Source organism: Astyanax mexicanus, unplaced genomic scaffold (assembly GCF_023375975.1).
Source record: "Astyanax mexicanus isolate ESR-SI-001 unplaced genomic scaffold, AstMex3_surface scaffold_33, whole genome shotgun sequence".
NCBI classification, from domain to species: domain Eukaryota; kingdom Metazoa; phylum Chordata; class Actinopteri; order Characiformes; family Acestrorhamphidae; genus Astyanax; species Astyanax mexicanus.
In genome coordinates this window covers 3,628,790-3,649,543 of record NW_026040043.1, presented here as the reverse complement: position 1 = coordinate 3,649,543, position 20,754 = coordinate 3,628,790, and the positions used below count along the sequence as shown (strand labels likewise).

General features: G+C 38.6%; 1 protein-coding gene across 1 annotated transcript in view; it reads right to left on the bottom strand.

Annotated features, from left to right (window-relative positions):
- Nucleotides 1-7,713: 7,713 nt before the first annotated feature.
- Nucleotides 7,714-20,754, bottom strand: part of LOC125789957 (Krueppel-like factor 7) — a 57,633-nt gene continuing 44,592 nt past the window's right edge. The window contains exons 3-4 of the mRNA XM_049473068.1: nucleotides 15,943-16,066; nucleotides 7,714-11,989 (exon numbers count right to left, since the gene is read on the bottom strand). Of these exons, the coding sequence (XP_049329025.1) occupies nucleotides 11,938-11,989; nucleotides 15,943-16,066 (176 nt within the window). The 3' untranslated portion in view covers nucleotides 7,714-11,937. The remainder of the gene's footprint in view (nucleotides 11,990-15,942; nucleotides 16,067-20,754) is intronic.

Sequence of the window (20,754 nt, the reverse complement as noted above, 5' to 3'; positions counted from 1 at the left end):
ATTTTCTACAAAAAAATTTGTAGAATCAATAAAGTATCTATTTATCATCTATCAATTCTACAGTGTTACGGTTCTGTACAGATGCATGCAGTGCTGCATTTGTCCTGCAGATGTCACCATTACCCAGAGTTAGAAGTGAATACCAGTACAGTACAGGGCATGGAAATATTTACGCATTTACTATATCAGTGGTTCCCAACCTATGGGTCGCCAAAGATCCACGATGGGTCGCGAAGCCCTCTTGATTTTAAGGGGTTTAATTTTAATACTATATATAGTCTAGGGTAAGCAAAATTCGCCGCGCTGCGCTGCGCTCTCTCTGTCTCTCTCTCTCTCTCTGGCGCGCGCGCGGGCGCTCTCTCCGGCAGCGCGGAGCTGAATTCAGCGCGAGGCTGAATATAATAATATAATAATATAAGAATATAAAACTCAGTTTAGTTAAATAAATGAAAATGAGTGAGGGCCTTTAAAGTTAATCAATTATTGTCCAATATTTGGATAGGTTGAGGTTTTGGTGAGCTGTTTTACTGATTTGAAACTGAAACTGATATTATTCTTTTTTTTTTGTTTTGTTTTTATTTTATAGAAATTATTTTTTATTCATTTTAAATAGTTGTATTATTTTATTGATCTAATAATTTTTTTCTTCATAAGATGAAAATTCCTTATGTTTTATGTATCAATTTTTCCTTTTTTACGTGTTTATTTTATTCATCTATAGTAAATGTCAGTTTTTATTTGTCATTTCTAACCCCCCCGCCCCCACCCCAACCCAATTATACACTTACATCTTTTACATTTGGGGGGGGGGGGGGGGTGGGTGGGTTATGTTGGGTCACCAAAGCTTACAATGGTAAAAATATGGGTCCCTGAAGAAAAAGGTTGGGAACCACTGTACTATATGACACTTAAAGGCACACTAGGTAGGATTTCCTTGATTTTTGAACTTTTTAAAGAAGTGAAATTACAGCTTGAATCTCACTGCAGCTTGCATTGAGGTGTAATAGGAGGAATAGCGGTGCTCTCGTGTCTGTGCCAGAGCTCCTCCTGTAAAGGCCCTGTCCCACTGCGATTGCGTCTAAATATCCACTAAAGTACGTCCAAATTTATCAGAAAACACTGCGTCCACTGAGTGAACGCGCTGCGTCCAAAATATAGACGCACTGCGTCCAAATTACGTCCATATTCCGTCTAAATTGAAGTTGGACGCCGACTTCCAAATTTGTACGTCGACTTCCACGTTTTGGACGTCGACTTCCACTTTTTGGAAGTCGACGTCCACTTTTTGGACGTCGACTGCCAACTATATATGGTTGTTTTTTCTAGTGAATCATCATTTCTTCTTGAGCTACAAGGGAGAGCACATCTATTCTCTTCTACACAACCATGGACCACAGATTCCTTGCAGTGATGGTGCAGCAGCAGAACATACTCCTCCATGTGCTGGACCAGACCGGGAGGAGGAGGAGGCGGCAGCAGGAGAGGACTGTATGGGCGGCGGCCGTCTTAGCGGAACCCTTCCTCTTGGCTGGCATCTTGGAAAGTGTGGAAAAGCGATGGACGCCAGAAAAATATTTTTATGGACGTCGACGTCCACCTGTACGTGCCGTCCAAATATCCACTAAAATACGTCCGTACTGCGTTTAAATATCCACAAAATTACGTCCATATTAGTCGCCGTCTATTCCGAAAATTTTGGGAGGTACCAAAACCACTTTTGCGTCTAAAGTGGACGGCAACGTCTAAACTACGTCCACTTGGACGGTGCCGTCCAAATATCCACTAAACTACGTCCAGATTGCGTCTAAATATCCACTAAATATCCACTAAACTGCGTCCACTGAAATTTGGACGTACTTTAGTGGATATTTAGACGCAATCGCAGTGGGACAGGGCCTTAAATTTTTCTAGACGGCCGCGACCAACACTCGTGAGAACTGCGCCTCTTTACAGCACTGCGACCTGCTTTCAGACCTGTATGTAGTTCTAACAGTTCGACAAGGACTACAAAAACCCGCCATTTGGAGTTGGTTAATTCTTTACAGAAGCTTTCTTTCTTTAATTCTTTACATCACAACTAGTAGTGATGGACACAGTAGCTCTTTTAGATTAACTAAATCATTAGAATCCGTTCACTAAAAATATTCGCTCAAAAGATTCGTTCATTCGAACGAATCTTTTGTGCTGTTCATCTGAGCTGAGGAGAAGCCCCGATGAATTCAGATAGTACCAGATAAAGACAGATTACAGGTAAATCAGTGGGTATTTCTGTTTTGTAAGGAGCTTAAAATGTTAATAAGAGAGTTAAAAGGTTATTAAAACAACCAGACTGTAAATATGTGATATATAAGTTGAGATAAAGTGTTTGGTTTAACTGCTAAAGCTGTATGCTAGCAGGCGGAAGCAAGCAGCGATTAGCATTTGCGATTTGCATTAGCAAAGTTTGTAAGCTTAGCAAAGTTTGTATGGCTGTTTGTAAGCTTAGCTTGCAGTAAATTGCCCCAAACTGAAATATACATTTTAGTCTACAAATATATATATATATATATATATATATATATATATATATATATATATATATATATATATATAACTTACTCTCTGCTGTTCCCTTCAAACCCTCCTACATACCTTTCAAATCATCATTAATACTCCTCCATGCCATCTTGTCTCCTGTGCCTGGACATTTAATTTTGGATCTTTGACCGATTCCTTTCTCTCTACCCATCCGCTTTCCGTTAGCCTTTAACCTATCAACACCTCCTTCATCCTCCACTCCTTCTGTGCTTGACTTAGCCTCCATAGTATCAAAGGTATTGATTTCCTGTGGACTGTGGCACGTAACCTGCCGCTGGACTTCAGCCAACTGACTCAAACAATTCTATTCAAAGTATTGTTAAATGTGGGGCCCCTGCACTCATTCGCTCAAGCACCTCATCTTTCCTTGGTGAATCCTCAGTCCTCTCACTGATGTGACCTTGCTCCACCCACACACACAAGTCAGCAACTCCTTTCCACCTACCAACCCACCTGCCTCTATACTTAACCCACTTCTCGTAGTCATGTCCGTTCCAGAGTCCGTAACCATGTTACCCGCCTGTGAGTCATCTTCCACCCCTGCTCTTGCTGACTCCTGCGGTATTGCTTTTCATAAAAATGTATACATGTATACATTTTTTACACTCTGCAACTGTAGGGGGAGCCCACGAGCACAAAATCTCAATCATACCTAGTAGAGCTTTAATCATAACATACATCATATATATTTTTTTAGATTATTCAGCACTGAGTACTGAATGTTTATTAGTCATGCATATAATCATAAATACTACTTGGATTGATATAAAAAATATTTAAAATAATAAACTGAAAAACTGAGTATGTATACTGAGTATAGTATAATAGTAATTGTGTTTATAATAATTCAATAATAATAATAAATAATTCCGATTTATAAAAATGTAGTCCTGAGTGTGTGATGTGTGTATGGTAGCTGTGTTTGTAACTGTGTGTGGTATTTGACGAGGTAGTTCTAGGTGATGACCTTGTTGGGAGCATGACTAGCTTGTGGAAAGAAGCTGTTCCTCATCCTCTCTGTGTTCATCTTCAGAGAGTAAAAGTGTCTCCCAGACCACATCAGAGAGATGAGTCCATTGTTGGGATTTCTAACCCTCTGAAACACTGATTTTGTTAAGTTTGGAAAAAACAAGACATTGGGTTTTAGTGAACTCAAAAACTGTAAAAGAAACACAATCTCCATTTTGATTGTTTTGATATACATTTTTATCTGCAGTAGAGTTAATTCTGACCTGTAGTGCAGCAGATACAACTTGCAGTGATTAGAAGACAGTGAGTAGAAGGATGATGGAGCCCATTTCAATGATGTACATCATCGGTGAGCAACCTTTGGGAAAGAACCTGTGTAGGAGGTGTCTGCAGGACTGATCTAGTGTAGCAAAGAGCTTAGACGGGTAATCAAGTAACGGGTAATTAAGCTTGAATTTGCTAAATGGCAGACATTCGTTTTTTAGTGTATAAACTAAAGACTACACTGCTGGAGTCTCTATTTTATCGTCCACTGAAACTCTGTATGTTCTGATACTGAATTTTACTGAAATTTTACTTGATCTGAAACCCTGAATCAGAAAATCTTGGACATTAGTTCACATTTAGCGATAAAGACAACACTGATTTTCCTACAACCTGAGCTTTAGACCTTATCACCACTGGCAGAGAGGAGAGCACTCAGCAAGCTGCTGAACATCATGGACAATGTTCACCACCCTCTGCACAGCACCATCACCAGGCAGAGGAGCTCATTCAGCGGCAGACTGCTGTCCCAGTCCTGCTCCAGGGACAGACTCCAAAAGTCTTTTGTCCCTCAGGCCATAAGACTGTTCAACTCCTCTCAGCACAGCAAACTAAAGACTCTGTGACACTTTTTCATTCCGGCAACTCTGGTCACTCCATGGACTCACCCTCATCTCTGCAGACACACTCTCAGAGAAGCCCCATTACATTATTTGTATGGTTTTCTGTTCTGCACTACTAGTTTATTTACTGTCCGCAGTTTTGATCTTTGCAAGTTTTGATTATATAACTGCATTCTTGCACTTTCTGTATGTCTGACATATCATCTTCTAAATCTCTAAATCTAAATCTTAGTTCACAGAATTAATAGAAAACACAAATATACTAATTTAACTTACATTTAAAGTATGTGTAACTAATTAACTAATGAATCAATATTCATAGTAGACACAATAATAACAGTTTTAGAGTAAAGTAAAATAATAGAAACACAAGGAGACACTCGTAAGATTCTACCATTTATTACACATGATGACATTCTTAAATAAAATCGCTTCACTCAACAGTTCTTGCATAGATATATTACAATACCAATTTAAAAAAGAATTATGAAACAAACCAGTAACAAAAATAAACTCTTCTTTTTCTTTTTTCCTTAATAAAGAACATTGTCATACTAATATCATATAATACAAATCATATTTGGAAATGCTTTTTACAGCAAAGAAAACACAACTTAAAGGAATGGAGCGAGAGATCGGAGTGGAATAACAGGGAAAGAGAGCAGGAGGAGAGTGATGGATTTACAGGAGGAAACTTGGGAGAAGTCCGTAAATAGGAAAATCGACACAGAGACACTCTTTCAGTGTCAAACATTGACGGACTGATGGATTAAAAACTTCCCAAGCTGTTTGTGTTGAGGTTCAGCCTGAGTTCAGGTTTTCTCTGGAGTTCTGAATCAGTGTTGTGAATTAGGTTCATTCAGAGTTCTGAAAAAAAGATGTTGGTGGAGTGGGTTCATCTGTACACAGGAAATCCAAAGCAACGTTAGGACCAGTTTTGTTCTTGAGGAGTTTATGAGGGAATGTAACATGTAACACAATACAAAACTGACGTAACAAACATTAAACACAAGACACTCGAGAACATGAAGACACGCCTGTTTTAAAGTTGGTTCTACAGGACTGGAGGAAAGTTGGAAAGTTCTAGGCATTAATAGAGTAAAGGTGTGGTAGAAGCTCCAAAGTACTGAGTAATTATAATAAAATATAAGATATGTTTCATTCATTTCTGGAGTTCTAAAATCTGGAGTTAAACAAAAATGTGTGAAAGTGTTAAATTGTGTGAGTTTATTCTCCAAATTAAACCACAAGTTGAGTTGAGGGGAACTCTTTGGTGGTGTAGAGTTTATTTCAGAGTTCATTCCAAGGTGTTGAGGAGCGTGACTGAACTCTCTAATGGGCGTGTCCCCCAATCCTAGCTCTTCATCAGTGTGTAGTCTTCCTTCCATGGGGTGTTACGTTTACGTTTTATATAATGTACACAACACCTGAAGAAATGGCAACTTGCTGACCTTACAGCCTTCAACCAACCAATTAATGTTCAGTATAGGCAGACTCCGCCCACATAAATGAAGATATCAGAATGTAGATTTTTAGATCTTGATATTTTACCAAAATTATTACTAGTACTTTGAAGTCTGTGCCACAGTTTTACTACAGTACTAAGACCCTAAGGGCTTTTAAGTGAAAGTGTTGCCCTGCAGAACTGCTGAAGAACATGAGGAGAGCTGATTTATATTTACAGCAGCGATGAATGAAGATCTGAAATCTTCAGATGTAAGACTGTAAGTTAGTGAGTCTGGGAGGGGTTGCTGGGATTGGGGTGATTCTTCTCCAAGCTATTGTGGCCAAGAGAGATTTTTGTGTGTGTGTGAGAATGTGAAGGGGGGGTAGGTTATAGGGACTGTGTCCCGATAGGATCTCCTTACTCAGCATAAACTCAGCGTGCCACCCCATCCTGAAACACCCAGGAGTGACCCCACAGTGTTCCACCTCCCTGAAGTCCTGACCAGGGCATCTCACCCACCCAGAGAGCCCACGACCAGAGTCTGGAACCCGGAGCCTGAAGCCTGGAGTCCAGATTCTGGAACCCGTCTCGTTACCAGTTCCAGTCCTGCGGTCAGGTGGCTCGTGTATTAGCTGAGGTCGGGCAGACGGGAGGAAAGGGTGCGGTACATGATACTGACAGATGACCAGACAGCAGGAGCCTCAGCCTGAATATCACACACTGGTGTGCTGCTGCCTTTGTTTTGGGAGCTGGTGAGATGGGGGGTCTGAGCTTTTCTGGAGTAGGTTTGATTTTAAGGGTTTTATCTGTTTATTCTGAAATGGGAATTCGCAGTGCTGAACTTTTAAATCCCACTGGTCTGATAATAGTAATGGAATAAATGTCACTGTTTCACTGCATATTAACCCTCAGAAGTCATATCCAGTTTATAAAGTCATATATATATATATATATATATATATATATATATATATATATATATATATATATATATATATATATATATATAATAAATAGCAATATGTAGTGTGGTCCACCTTATTTTTATTTTGTATTATGGTATGGGTTAAAATATATAAATTGTTTTATCATTTATTTAATATGCTTATATAAACGTATAATATATGCTTGTGTTAACATTGACATTGAGTAACAGTGGCAGGAAGGGCTTAAAATATATATTAGAGGTGGGAAAAATATAGCACAAAGAATCATAAAGAAATGCCTTGCAATATATTGAGTTTCGCAGAATCAAAATTATGATATTACCATTATTGTGGGCTAGGTATTGTAATAATATTATATTGTGAGATACCATGTGATTCTGTGTGATATATATTTTGTGTAAATTATAATATAATAGTCGTACTACTGAAGATGTTCTAAAGGCTGAAATGTATTAAATATACATATATAAAATATGGACTTCTGAGGGTTAAAACCAGCAGGCCTAAGTAAAACCTTGAAATACGCCTAGATGAGATCCCAAAAAGAGGTACATTATTTAACAGTACTTACGACAGTAATAAACATTGTTAAGCGGTTAAGTAATGTCTCAACTAATCACAAACTGACACTAACTAAGTACTGATAATTAATGTACACATATTGCAAAGTGTTACCAGCTCTTCTTAGACCTGTTATCATAATTCCATTATCAACTTACGATATAAGGACAATAACTCAATAATTGTAGATGGTCTTAGGTGTAAGGAGATATGATTAATGGGAACGGGCTGGTAAGTAGACTGCATTTAAAAAGAGCTATTTTGTTAATTATTTTGTATTTTCATGTATAGAGGATATTTATATGTTTTATATTAAGTGTCAAAAAAATCATATTAATTAATAAATACTTTAAAAGGGTGCAATTGCAATTGTTTCTGGCATAATATATCACATTTTTGTGCCAGATATGGAGCTTAAAAGCTGGCATAAGTATTTGAATCTGCATTTCGTATATTTAAAATAAATGTATTTTAATTAAATGTATATTTTAATTAAATGACTTTCAATAAACCTGCAATATTTGGTTGTGTAATTCATACATTTGAATGTTAATGTCTTTTTGTGTTCAGAACTTGTGAGGTTAGGAAATCTGCTGTTACAAAACATTTTAAATAACTTTAAACAAATATTTCAACTTTTAAAGTAAATTAAATTAAATGCATGAATGTAAATACATTGATTCAAATCAAACATTTGAATCTATGGATAAACATTTTAGGAAAAACAACAATTTGCACCACCTTCAAGTTCAAAACACAAAAAGGGATTCTTACAATTCTAATTTATTAATTGCCCCATTTAATTAAGATAAATTTAAAATGCAGATTTACTAGTTATGTCAGTTTTCAGATCCATAGCAAGGTCTAGTCCAGGGGTGTCCAAACTACGGCCTGCGGGCCATTTGCGGCCCGTTTTCTTTTTTGGAGCGGCCCGCGAGGTATTTTAGAAATAGAATTAAAGTTGGCCCGCTGTTAAGCAGGTTTTTATAATGTGAGATTCAAAGTTTAAACGCTAGGTGTCAGAAACGGGCCAAAGCGTCAGAGAGGGTGCGCATAAAAAGCGCATAAAAACGGGGCAAAAGCGCCTAAAAGCGGAGAGGGTGCGCATTTCTAGCGCAGAAAAACGTGCCAAAGAGTCTAAAAGCGGAGAGAGTGCGCATTTCTAGCGCAGAAAAAACGGGCCAAAGAGACTAAAAGCGGAGAGAGTGCGCATTTCTAGCGCAGAAAAACGGGGCAAAAGAGTCTAAAAGCGGAGAGGGTGCGCTTTTTTTGTGCAGAAAAACGGGCCAAAGAGTCTAAAAGTTGCCGTAATTAAGGAGTTTTATATTAAGAGACATCATAAAATTAAACATCAATTATAAAGTCAAATATAAAGTTAGTAAGTCAAGTAAAATGGTGTGAAAATGAAATAATCAGGAAAAATGTATTATTTAAAGTGGTATATTTCATTATTTGTTTTATTACAGAGTCTGTGGCCCGTGACTTCAAATATATTTCTCCTTCTGGCCCCCAACAAAAAAAGTTTGAACACCCCTGGTCTAGTCTGTAGGCTACAGATTGCACTGCTGCATGTTGAGCCTGTGTTGAGCTTTATGATGGTGGCAAAGGTCCTGAAGTGTTTTCTAGATGAGGCCTTTTGATTGTACATACAGTACCTCAAATCTACAGTACCTAAGTACCTAAAACTCCTCAGCATTTCCTCATATTTCCCCACCCACAGGTCTTAGGGAGTTTGGTAAACTGGTTCATTATGAAGTATTGAAAATATCTGTCGTACATTCATGGTAAATGTCACACAAAGCTCTCAAATCCACAAGAAACCCCAAACTGAATTCATGAGAATTTCAGAAAATGATCTCACCATATTTACAAAAAGCAACCGTTTTGACTTTTCCCAGCTGTGCCTTTTCTAATGGACGTTATGCGCAACTGAAAATACGTCTCGAAGCTTACTGACAGACAATGCTTTTCTTTCTTCATCACTGCATGCGAGTCCTGGACAGCCTGGAGAAGCGTCTCAAGCTGTGCAGAAAGGAAAAATTCAAAGCTGGCGGGACGCTCAAGACGTGTGCAAGAACAAATCTGCTTTCATGTCGTCCTCAACAAGTATTAAAGCAGGCTTCATTCCAGAAACTCAGACCTGTTCAGCCTCTATCTGTGCTAGTGTAGAATCCGTAACTCGATGCTCGTAGTTGGTAGCTTGTTCGTTATACTTGTGCAAATTGCAACAGTTCCTTCACTGTGCAAGTAAAAAGAGAGGACAGTCAAGAAAAGTGTAGTGAGGGAGAGCTTTTTGTGTCCTAATGGTTCCACTGCCTTCATTCAGCTTCATAATTTTGAAAGATCTTAAAGTTCATGGTACAGTAGATCCCAGCACTGGCTGAACAAATCAGAAGGGAGGCAAAACGGTATTCCAGTAGTAGCCAATGTGAAGGATCCTTCGGACAAATTCCACTGTTGATTGGCAGGGGATGGGTTTCTCTAGTGGAAGAGTTATCTTTCGTTTTATTACCTCCATTTGGCTTCTTCATTGTAAAAAATATGTCTTTGCCAAAGATATGGTAAATGGTACAGTAGATCCCAGCAAGGGCTAAATAAAACAGAAAAGATATGGTTGGCCCAAAAAGTGGTGAAGTGGCCCAAAACATCCAGCTGTTGTTCCTGTAGAGGAAGAGGTGTCCTTTGGTCCACTACCTCCTATCAACTTTTTTACTGGGAAACATCTGAAAGATAAGGTTCATGGTACAGTAGATCCCAACACTGGCTGAAGGAGCCAGAAGTGAGGCAAATCGGTAGTGCAGTCAACTTGAAGGATCCTTTGGATCCGTGAAGCTGTTGATTGGCAAGGGGGGTGGGTTTCTTTTTAGAAAGATGTGTCTTTTGTTCCAGTGCCTCCAATCAGCTTCATTGGAAAAGATCTGAAAGGTTATGGTTTATGGTACAGCAGGTCCCAACACTGGCTAGAGGGACCAGAAGTCAGAGGGAATGGTAGCCCAGTCAACATGAAGGATCTGTTGATTGCTGTTGATTGGCAAGGGGGGGGAGGGGTTTTGTTTGAGGAACAAGTGTCTTTTGTTGCACTGCTTCCAATTGGCTTCTTAATTGAGAAAGAAGTAAAAGATATGGTAAATGGTACAGTAGTTCTCAGCAAGGGCTAAACTAACCAGAAAAGGAACCAGAAGAGAGACAAAACGGTAGTGCAGTCAACTTGAAGGATCCTTTGGAACAATAAAGCTGTTGATTGGCAAGGAGGGCAGGTTTTTGTTGTGGAAGAGTTGTCTTTTGTTTTATTACCTCCATTTGGCTTCTCAATTGTAAAAGATATGTCATTGCTAAAGATATGGTAACATGGTACAGTAGATCCGAGCAAGGGCTAAACAAACCAAATAAGATTCGGTTGGCCCAAAAAGTGGTGTGGTGGCCCAAAACATCCAGCTGTTGATTGGCAGAGGGCGGAGTTCCTGTAGAGGAAGAGGTGTCTTTTGGTCCCCTTCCTCCAATCAGATTCTTTATTGGGAAAGATCTGAAAGATATGGGTTATGGTACAATAGATCCCAACACTGGCTGAAGGAACCAGAAGAGAGGCAAATCGGTAGCATTGTCAATGTGTAAGATCCTTTGGAACGATGTAACTGTTGATTGGCAGGGGTGCAGGGTTTCTTTCGAGGAAGAGGTGTCTTTTGCTCCAATGCCTCAAATCAGATTCTTCATTGGGAAAGATCTGAAAGATTTGGTTCATAGTACTGTAGATCCCATTACTTGCTGAAGAACCCAAGAAAGGTAAACATGGTGAACTTGGTAAACTTGGTGCAGTGACACAAAACATCCAATTGTTGATTGGCATGGGGGCGGGGTTTCTTTTGAGGAAGAGGTGTCTTTTGTTCCAGTGCCTCAAATCCGATTCTTCATTGGGAAAGATCTGAAAGTCATGGTAACATGGTACAGAAGATTCCAGTACTGGCTGAAGGAACCAGTATGTAAAGTAGAGATACGGTTGGTTTCTGCAGTAGTAGTCAATGTGAAGGATCCTTTGGAACGACGCATCCATTCATTATTCAATAATAATAATAATGTTAATTAGTACATACTATGTGTGTCTTTGTTGTGTAAAGAGTCATTTAGCATTGTCTTAACTGAAGGTAGCCAGTCAGGTAAGCTCCGTCGGCAGGTCCTGACATGGTACAAGTCCTGGTACCACTCTATAACTGGTTCATGAGCTGGTCAAGGTTGCACAAGTTCTCCAAACATGAACCAGGTAAATTAGCAATGAAATCTGACTCTTCTGACCAAACCGGGACAAACCGGACCGGCCCATTCCAGATCTGAACTCCTGCTCACAGTATTCTGAATATCGAGCACATCCACCATATTCAACCATGCCCTCCGTAGGCATCCTTCAGGGCATCCTGCTGGAGTGACAGGCAGACAGACCTGCATGCCGCCTGCCTCTTCCCCTGTGCCATCCCTCGTTCTCTCTCCTTCTCTTCTTCTCTCCTTCAGTTCCCCACTTTCTCTTCCTCTCCCTTGCTTTCGTGCCAGCTCCTCCTCTTTAAATATGCCTTTTCATGTGCAGTGCCAAGTGGTCCGACCGCGAGAAGCACCTGTAGAAAACGGGAGGGGGAGAAAAAACAGAGCGTGAAGATGCAAGCAGTCAACGAGCCACTCGACATGTCATCTGCTGAAAGATTAAAGGAATGGGGTCATGCATTATTTCAGCTGAAATGCTAACGTCCGTGCTAAATGATGAAAGCTTGTTGCCTGCTAATGACCATTAGCTAATTAAGAAATATCACGTTCGCTTTCAGTGTGATATTATTCTTAGTCATATTAGCATTAGCATTTAGTGGCAGGGGGGCTTGAAGATGAGGTTTTGGTATGTTAGAGTCAGACATATAAAAAGCACTGAATAAAAGTATTGAATAAAAAAAAGTCAAAAAAGTTACTTGAGTAGAAGCTGAAGTGTTCTTTAAACTCCACACTTAAGTAGAAGTACTGAGGTATTCAACATTTTTTTTGTACTTTAGTATTGTGAGTAGTTTTTAGTAAAATGTACAGTATTAGCGAAGTACTGAAAGTAAAAGTACAGTACTGTGTTGTTAGTGTATTTATTACAGAAAGCAGTGGAAAGTTAGCAATGCTCAAGGCAGAACGGGAGCAGTGAGATCTTATAAGATCATTTGATTCACTCAATGATGAAAAGCTTCATCAAACCCGGTGACAGTGCAGAGCATCTATACCTCTGGCTCTAGTGATAATGTGGGTTTGGATTTAATCTAACATTTTATAACTGTAACAAGTAACGATGCAGCACATGAACAATATATCAGAGAGTAAAAGTATCAAACTCATCCAAAATATGCAGTGAAGTAAAAGTGGACGTGAGAGAAAAAATACCCTAGTACATACAAATACAACATTTTAGCACTTAAGTACAGTAGTAAAGTATAAATAATACTCCAGTAGATACAGATACAACATTTTAGTACTTAAGTACAGTAGTGAAGTATAAATAATACTCCAGTAGATACAGATACAACATTTTAGTACTTAAGTACAGTAGTGAAGTAAAAATAATACTCCAGTAGATACAGATACAGTGTTTTAGTACTTAAGTACAGTAGAGAAGTAGCTCTAATGAAATTAAAAGTCCCACACCAAATATGAAGCTAACATCTACAGTCCATTACTATTATTATTTTTTTTACTCAAAATTAACTGAATTTGCACCTGGCTCTTAACGGGAAATGGCACGTGACACAGTCATTGGTTTATTGGTTATTTCACCTTACACCCAAAACACACCAATAATTAATTAAAAGAATTAATACCTTTTGCATGATTCGAGCCATGCAAGGAGTACTTTTTCTGTCGTTACGATAGCAAAGACACTCTGAAATCTATAGATCGCTAAAATAGGGCCCTAAAGGTGTTGACAACACTGGCAAATTTACTGTGTAGCAAATCTTGCTGAACAATAGAACTGTGTATAATTGATGATTAAGTCTGCGAAACTAGGTTTCTTATTAACGTTTCTTATTATATGGGGTCCTGTTGTGTGTCTGTTATTACAGTAAGGGAATAAAAGTCTATTTGCATAAAACTGCATTTAAAACAAAAAATCGAAATGCTCTACATAGACTTTCATTGAAAGTCAGAAAGTTTTTTTTTGCTTTCTAGTAAAGTTACTATTTTTGAGATATGATTTTTTTGTATAACAGTGACAGTTTATAGCTTATATAAATGCAGGAGGGGTGACTGGGCTACAGAGCTCAGAAAGTAGTTTTTTTTTGGCAGGGTTTGACAGATGGTGACTCGAGATGCTGCCAGGAGGCATCATACCAGCTGGTCAGGTTCCACCCGCCCTCCCAAGACGGGGGTCCGGACACAGGCGGGACGGATTACGGCTCGGCCCGAGGGCCGGTCTACAGGTTCTGTGGTTCAGTGTGCTGTACTTAAGACTGAGCTCAGGCAGGCAGTCTCTCTGTATGCTGTTCTCACCCAACACACACACACACACACACTGTTCATTCTAATGGTAATCTGGGCCTCCCCTGACAGCAGCAGAGTGGATTCCCAAAGGTGTCCGAAAAGGCAGGAAGGCAGAGTGGGCGGAGCTCTGCTGGGGAGAGAGACAGTGAGGGGCTAAAATGCGTGAAGGACTTATCTACATCAAAAGGAGGATGAGTTGAGATTCCCTTCAGAACTCCTGGACAGTACGAGGAGAGCAGTGAGGGCGTTAAAATAGATTTAACAATCCCTCCAAACCGAGACATAAGGGAATATCTATAACCTGTACATAGATTTACTGTATCTCACAGAACCCAGTACACCCCTCATATACTTTCAATGGATAACACTATAGATATTTCAGACACTTTAATATAATGTAAAGTAGTCAGTATACAGCTACAGTATAACTATGTCAATTTGCTGTTTCCTCAAAATAACTCAAAACACAGACATTAAAATCAACAAAAGTGAGTGAAAATAGATGTAGACGTCAAATAGAGTGCTGCCAGCATTGCTGCAGAGGTTATATGGCTATAGGGTCAACCTTTGAGTGCTCAGACGATATGGCACCCACTGTATCACCTCTGTCTGCAAGGCTGTCATCCAAGAAGGTAGCCTCTTCTGAAGCAGATGCACAAGAAAGCCCGCAAATAGCTTGCTAAAGACAATTCAATTAAATTTTAATTATGTAGCACTTTTTACATCAAAAGTTTTCACAAAGCAGCTTTACAGAGAAAAACAAGTTCACTCCCCGTATTAGTGAGCACCTCAAAGATGCTAATAACTGTGGTGACACAGTGGCAAGGAAAAACTCCCTTACATTAAGAGGAAGAAACCTTAGGAGGAACCAAGACGCAGTCAGAGAAACCCACATGGCTGTGATTCTCATGCATCTCTGCACAACACAATACAATTTTACAATAATTGTGACACATCTTGTTTAACTACTCTAGCAGGCTCTAGTAACATGGAGTGAGAAAAAAACCCAAAAAGTTGTTGCTAACTGTAGCTTCTTTTAAACTACAGCATATTTGGAAACTGCTGGTCTAGTGCATTTCAGGTTTAACAGTGGAACTGTGAAAATGTTTTTTGCTAAACTTTTTTGCTTAAGGTGACTGAGAGAAAACAGTTCAGAGATTTTGAAATAGTCCAAGTTTCAGTTTGAGAGGTCTGTGGGTTCACAGTAATGGTATGTGAGTCTGCTAGAACTGCTAATGTCATTCAAACTATTTTTTTACATTAATCTGATATTGTGGAGACATTAGAGGAGGATTTAAAAAAAATATTTTTTAGAGTTTTGTTCTCATTCAATAATACTAGAGCCTGCTAGAGTAGTTAAAAAGTTGTGTCAGTAAATGTATGTTATAACATTTATCTTGGTTAACTATAGGGCTTCTATCACTCTCATTTTCACACACATAGCTGATGGTGCATTTTCTCTTTCTAAGGTAGGTTAGAATACGCTACATTATATTTAGTTTATTTCCTCAATTAAAGCTCCCAAATAAACTTAGTAAATCAGCACATTACAATATTCTCATTTAAAAGCATCAAACTACCCTGAGATATTATAATACAGTAAAAAAAATCTCTATTATAACATTAACCATAATACTTTTTTATTCATAGGCAGATCAAAGGCAGATCAGCCACAACATTAAAACCAGCTCTGTTTATATGTTACACTGATCAGCCATAACATTTTAATCACCTTCTAGTTGGTTTTAATATTACCCTAACAACATTAATCCTAGATTAATGCAAAAATCTTTTGACTAATTGAAATAACTATGATTGTTTTAAAGCAAACAGAAATAGTGTTAAAGAACCTTAAATTAAATAACAGGATTCATTATAGATACATAGGTACATAAATTCATGCAATGAAAAAAGGCCTGTATAGAAGAAAAAAGATGCATCAAGATAATCATTTTATAATCGTATTGCAGACTCTGAATTGTAATCGTATCCAATCATAACTATATAACTACATAACCGCCCTAAATTTTTCTTATGAAGTTAGCACTGGGATTGGGGGTCTCACCTGTCGCAGTGGGCGCACTTGAAGGGCTTGGCGCCGGTGTGTTTGCGGTAGTGTCTCGTCAACTCGTCGCTCCGGGCGAACCGCCACTCGCAGCCTTCCCACGAGCACTTGTAGGGCTTCTCACCTGGGGCACACACACACACATTCATATCAGACTGGCATACACACACAAATACACACACATATTTGTGCCCTGAGGGAGATTGACGGCAGTAGGTTTGTAATTCGCTCATGTTGGAGTTGATTAGCTCGTCTGAGCGGGGCGCTGACACAATTGGAGTTTATGAAATACATGATCGTCATTAGGCGGCACAGCTGTCGCGCCAAACACACTCGCGCCCAGCATTCAGCGCTCGCCCGGTTCGGGCAGATGGGGGAACGCACACAGGCTTCCAACGTCGCACGCTCCCCGTCTGCGGCAGGCGCTGCGAGGGGGCGGGGCTGGGTTACTTGGCGTGGCGTCTGCGCGGGTGGGGTGTGTTTATCTGCGTGGTTTGGTGTATAAATGAGGGAGTGGAGTGTATTTGTGTGTGCGGCTGAGGCGATCATTAGTGCAGTAATGATGCTTAATGGGGAGGAACTTCATATTTACTGTCAGCCAGCTGCCTCTGTCTCCACCGTCAGCCACGGCCACTAATCTTCTCAACGAGGCTCAGCCGCTTCACAGGAGACGGAGCTTTTAAACCTGTTCTCAGACCTGAGCTCCTGCACATGAACCTAGTTTTACCTGGCGTAGGGCTGGACAATAATTATATATTGATATATATTTTTTGTGATACATATTTTTATGGGTGATATCGCTTTATAAACATTTTCGATATTTTAATATCAACAGAACACACCTGCAGACAGCATTATTTAATGAAGTTACACTTATATAGCGCTTTTCTAGAAACCCAAGGAAGCTTTACAATCAGGTTTTTACACACAACCATTCATACTCAGCACTCATCCACACACGAGTGAGAAGCGACAGCCAATAGCGCACAGCGTACTCTCATCCGGAAACAACCATCCACCTGGAGGACTGCATCTGGCTCTACAGCATTTTACCCAGGACAGGGTACCCAGGTGTTCCAACCTTCATAACTGAAGATCTGAGTAACATACAGATATAATACACATATCATATCAATGTAATCAAACATCAGCACTTAATTAAACAATTCGTCTGGTAGCTAGCATTGAGCTGATAGCTGTGTTCTGGTATATTGTGAGGTTAATAACTAACGACTTAAGTGAACTATAGCCATAATCCACATATTATATCAAACCACAGAACCTACTAATCCAACCAGCACAGTGCTATTAATCTATTATCAACAAGTCTGTCAACTGTTTTTACTGTTTACTACAGAATTCCATACCATTTAAGCCCTTATCTGTGTCCCTTAATCATTTCCATGTCTCTATTATTAATCTACAAGATAGAATATAAATTATGTCAAAAAGTAATATATAAAAAGTATATATATATAACTTTTTCTGATTTGGGGTTGCGGGATATGGGTTCTGTCACACAGATTCCAGTGCTAATTTGAATTAATTAATAAATATATTAAAAGCATAACATCCAATATAAAGCCACAACTGTAGTTAAATCTACAGTAACACTACAGATCACCTGCATTAGCCGTGACGTTCACTGGTGTATATGATCACTTTAATGAAATGATCATCCTTGTTCCTGGAATTAGATCCGATTACTGCAAATTCCTGAGGGAACGCATGGAAAACTGTTCTATTTCAGCACCGCCTCCACACACACACACACACACACACGCACGCACTGGCAGGTTTAGACCTGCGCCCACCGCGGCCACAACACCAGGCAATTATAAGTCACGCAGGCATGGATGCTGGAGTCGGTCACCTAGCAACCAGGCGCCAGCGTAAGACGGGAGGCGGCAGTGCAGCCGGTCGAATCTGAAAGCAGCCAATTACGGCTGGTGCTGCCAAGGGAGGATGCAGTTGCCTGGCAACCACAGCAGCACATGCTATGTGTGAGTGTGAGTGTGTTTGTGTGTTTGTGAGGACAGCGGTGTATGGAGGAGGCTGTAAGTTGACACCAATGCCAAGCAAAAGCAGCCTTTTCCCCAATTACATTCCACTGTTCAACGGAGACGCACCGGATACCTGGCAAAGGACCAACACCCCCCCACCCACACACCAAACACCAAACTTACTCAAACACACATATACTCACACACACACACACACACACACACACACACACACACACACACACAGTTTGTTCAGCCTTAAATTTGCCTGAAACACAATTAATTACATTTGCCCACTTTAAATAGCAGAGCAGCAGTGTCTAATATTTATATTTTAAACTGAAAGCAGCAGTATTTCTACAGTACGGAGCACTTTTTTTTATATGTAAAAGTGGTGAGCACCACATACAATAACCTTAGCTAAAACATTCTCCACTGAAATAAAGTAGTTAACATTAGCTAACCTAGATAACGTTAGCTAAATCATTCCCCACTGAAATACAGTAGTTAACATTAGCTAACCTAGCTAACATTAGCTACAACATTCCCCACTGAAATAAAGTAATTAACATTAGTTAACCTAGCTAACGTTAGCTAATAGATTCTCCAGTGAAATAAAGTAATTAAAATTAGCTAACCTAGCTAACATTAGCTAATACATTCCCCACTGAAATAAAATAATTAAAATTAGCTAACCTAGATAACGTTAGCTAAAATATTCCCCACTGAAATAAAATAATTAAAATTAGCTAACCTAGATAACATTAGCTAAAACATTCCCCAATGAAATAAAGTAGTTAACATTAGCTAATGTAGCTATTGTTAGTTAAAACATTCCCCACTGAAATAAAGTGGTTAACATTAGCTAACTTAGCTAACATTAGCTAATACATTCCCCACTGAAATAAAATAATTAAAATTAGCTAACCTAGCTAACGTTAGCTAAAACATTCCCCACTGAAATAAAGTAGTTAGCATTAGCTAATGTAGCTATTGTTAGTTAAAACATTCCCCACTGAAATAAAGTGGTTAACATTAGCTAACCTAGCTAACATTAGCTAAAACATTCTCCAGTGAAATAAAGTAATTAACATTAGCTAACCTAGATAACATTAGCTAAAACATACCCCACTGAAATAAAATAATTAAAATTAGCTAACCTAGCTAATGTTAGCTAAAACATTTCCCACTTGAATAAAGTTAGTTAACATTAGCTAACCTAGATAACATTAGCTAAAACATTCCCTACTGAAATAAAGTAGTTAATATTAGCTAATCTAGCTAACGTTAGCTAAAAGATTCCCCACTGAAATTAAGTTGTTAACATTAGTTAACCTAGATAATGTTAGCTAAAACATTCCAGATTGAAATAAAGTAATTAAAATTAGCTAAATTAGCTAACCTAGCTAACATTGGCTAAAACATTCCCTACTGAAATAAGTATTAGCTAACCTTAGCTAAAAGATTCCCCACTAAAATTAAGTAGTTAACATTAGTTAATCTAGCCAATGTTAGTTGAAACATTTCCCACTGAAATAAAGTACTTAATATTAGCTAACCTAGCTAAAATTAGCTAAAACATTTCCCACTGAAATACAGTAGTTAATACTAACTAACCAAGCTAACATTAGCTAAAACATTACGTTATACACTGAAATAAAGTAATTAATAATAGCTAACCTAGCTAATGTTAGCTAAAACCTTATACACTAAAATACAGTAGTTAATATTAGCTAACCTAGCTAATGTTAGCAAAACCATTTCACACTGAAATAAAGTAATTAATAATAGCTAGCCTAGCTAACGTTAGCTAAAACATTTCCCACTGAAATACAGTAGTTAAAATTAGCTAAACTAGCTAACATTAGCTACAATATTCCCCACTGAAATAAAGTAATTAACATTAGCTAACCTAGCTAAGGTTAGCTAAAACATTATACACTAAAATACAGTAAACATTAGCTAACATAGCTAAATAGGTAGCTAACAACGTTATTTCACTGTGAAACATGTCAGTTTAAACTCTAGCTTTCTAGATACCATTATCTGGTGTATCTTTCTTTCACAGTGTTATGTGAACTAAGATTTTTCAAATTAAGGCAACTGATTTCTGACAAATAAAACATACAAACTTTCCTCTAAACTTAAAAATAGTAATTTCCCCAATGTGCCTGAAATCTTCTACATTTGCTGTCCATGTTATTTTGGGAGTTGCCATGTTCTCACATAAACTTAGGAACATTAATGTAGGCATAATGAAGGAAGGATAGGAGATAAGGAGCATTTTAGATTGGGTCCACCTGGAGGACTGCATCTGGCTCTACAGCATTTTACCCAGGACAGGGTACCCAGGTGTTCCAACCTTCATAACTGAAGATCTGAGTAACATACAGATATAATCATACCTGTCAAGTTTTGGATTTAAAAATAAGGGATATTTTCATCCGTCCGCTTAAAGCCGTCCCACCAGCCCAACCGAGGTTCAGTATCCCTTACATTTTAAGACAGGTTTACAAAAAATCTAAAATAACCACATGTGAACCACTTACAGACTACAATTAGATTATCAGAATCTGATAGGTCTACCTCTGTTGACACTGAAATGTTGTGGACATTCCTACATATGTCATTCTTTTAATACAGCCAAATTAAAAACCCTTTAAATTGAACAAAGGGTGCACAAATTCTGCAAAATGACTGTTGGTGACCTAAAAATAGTATTATGAGGTTTTACTAAAAGGACAGCAAAAATTAGTCCTAAGGGGCCTACACAATTGCTAATCTTTAATTGATACTTCTTTCTTTTGAT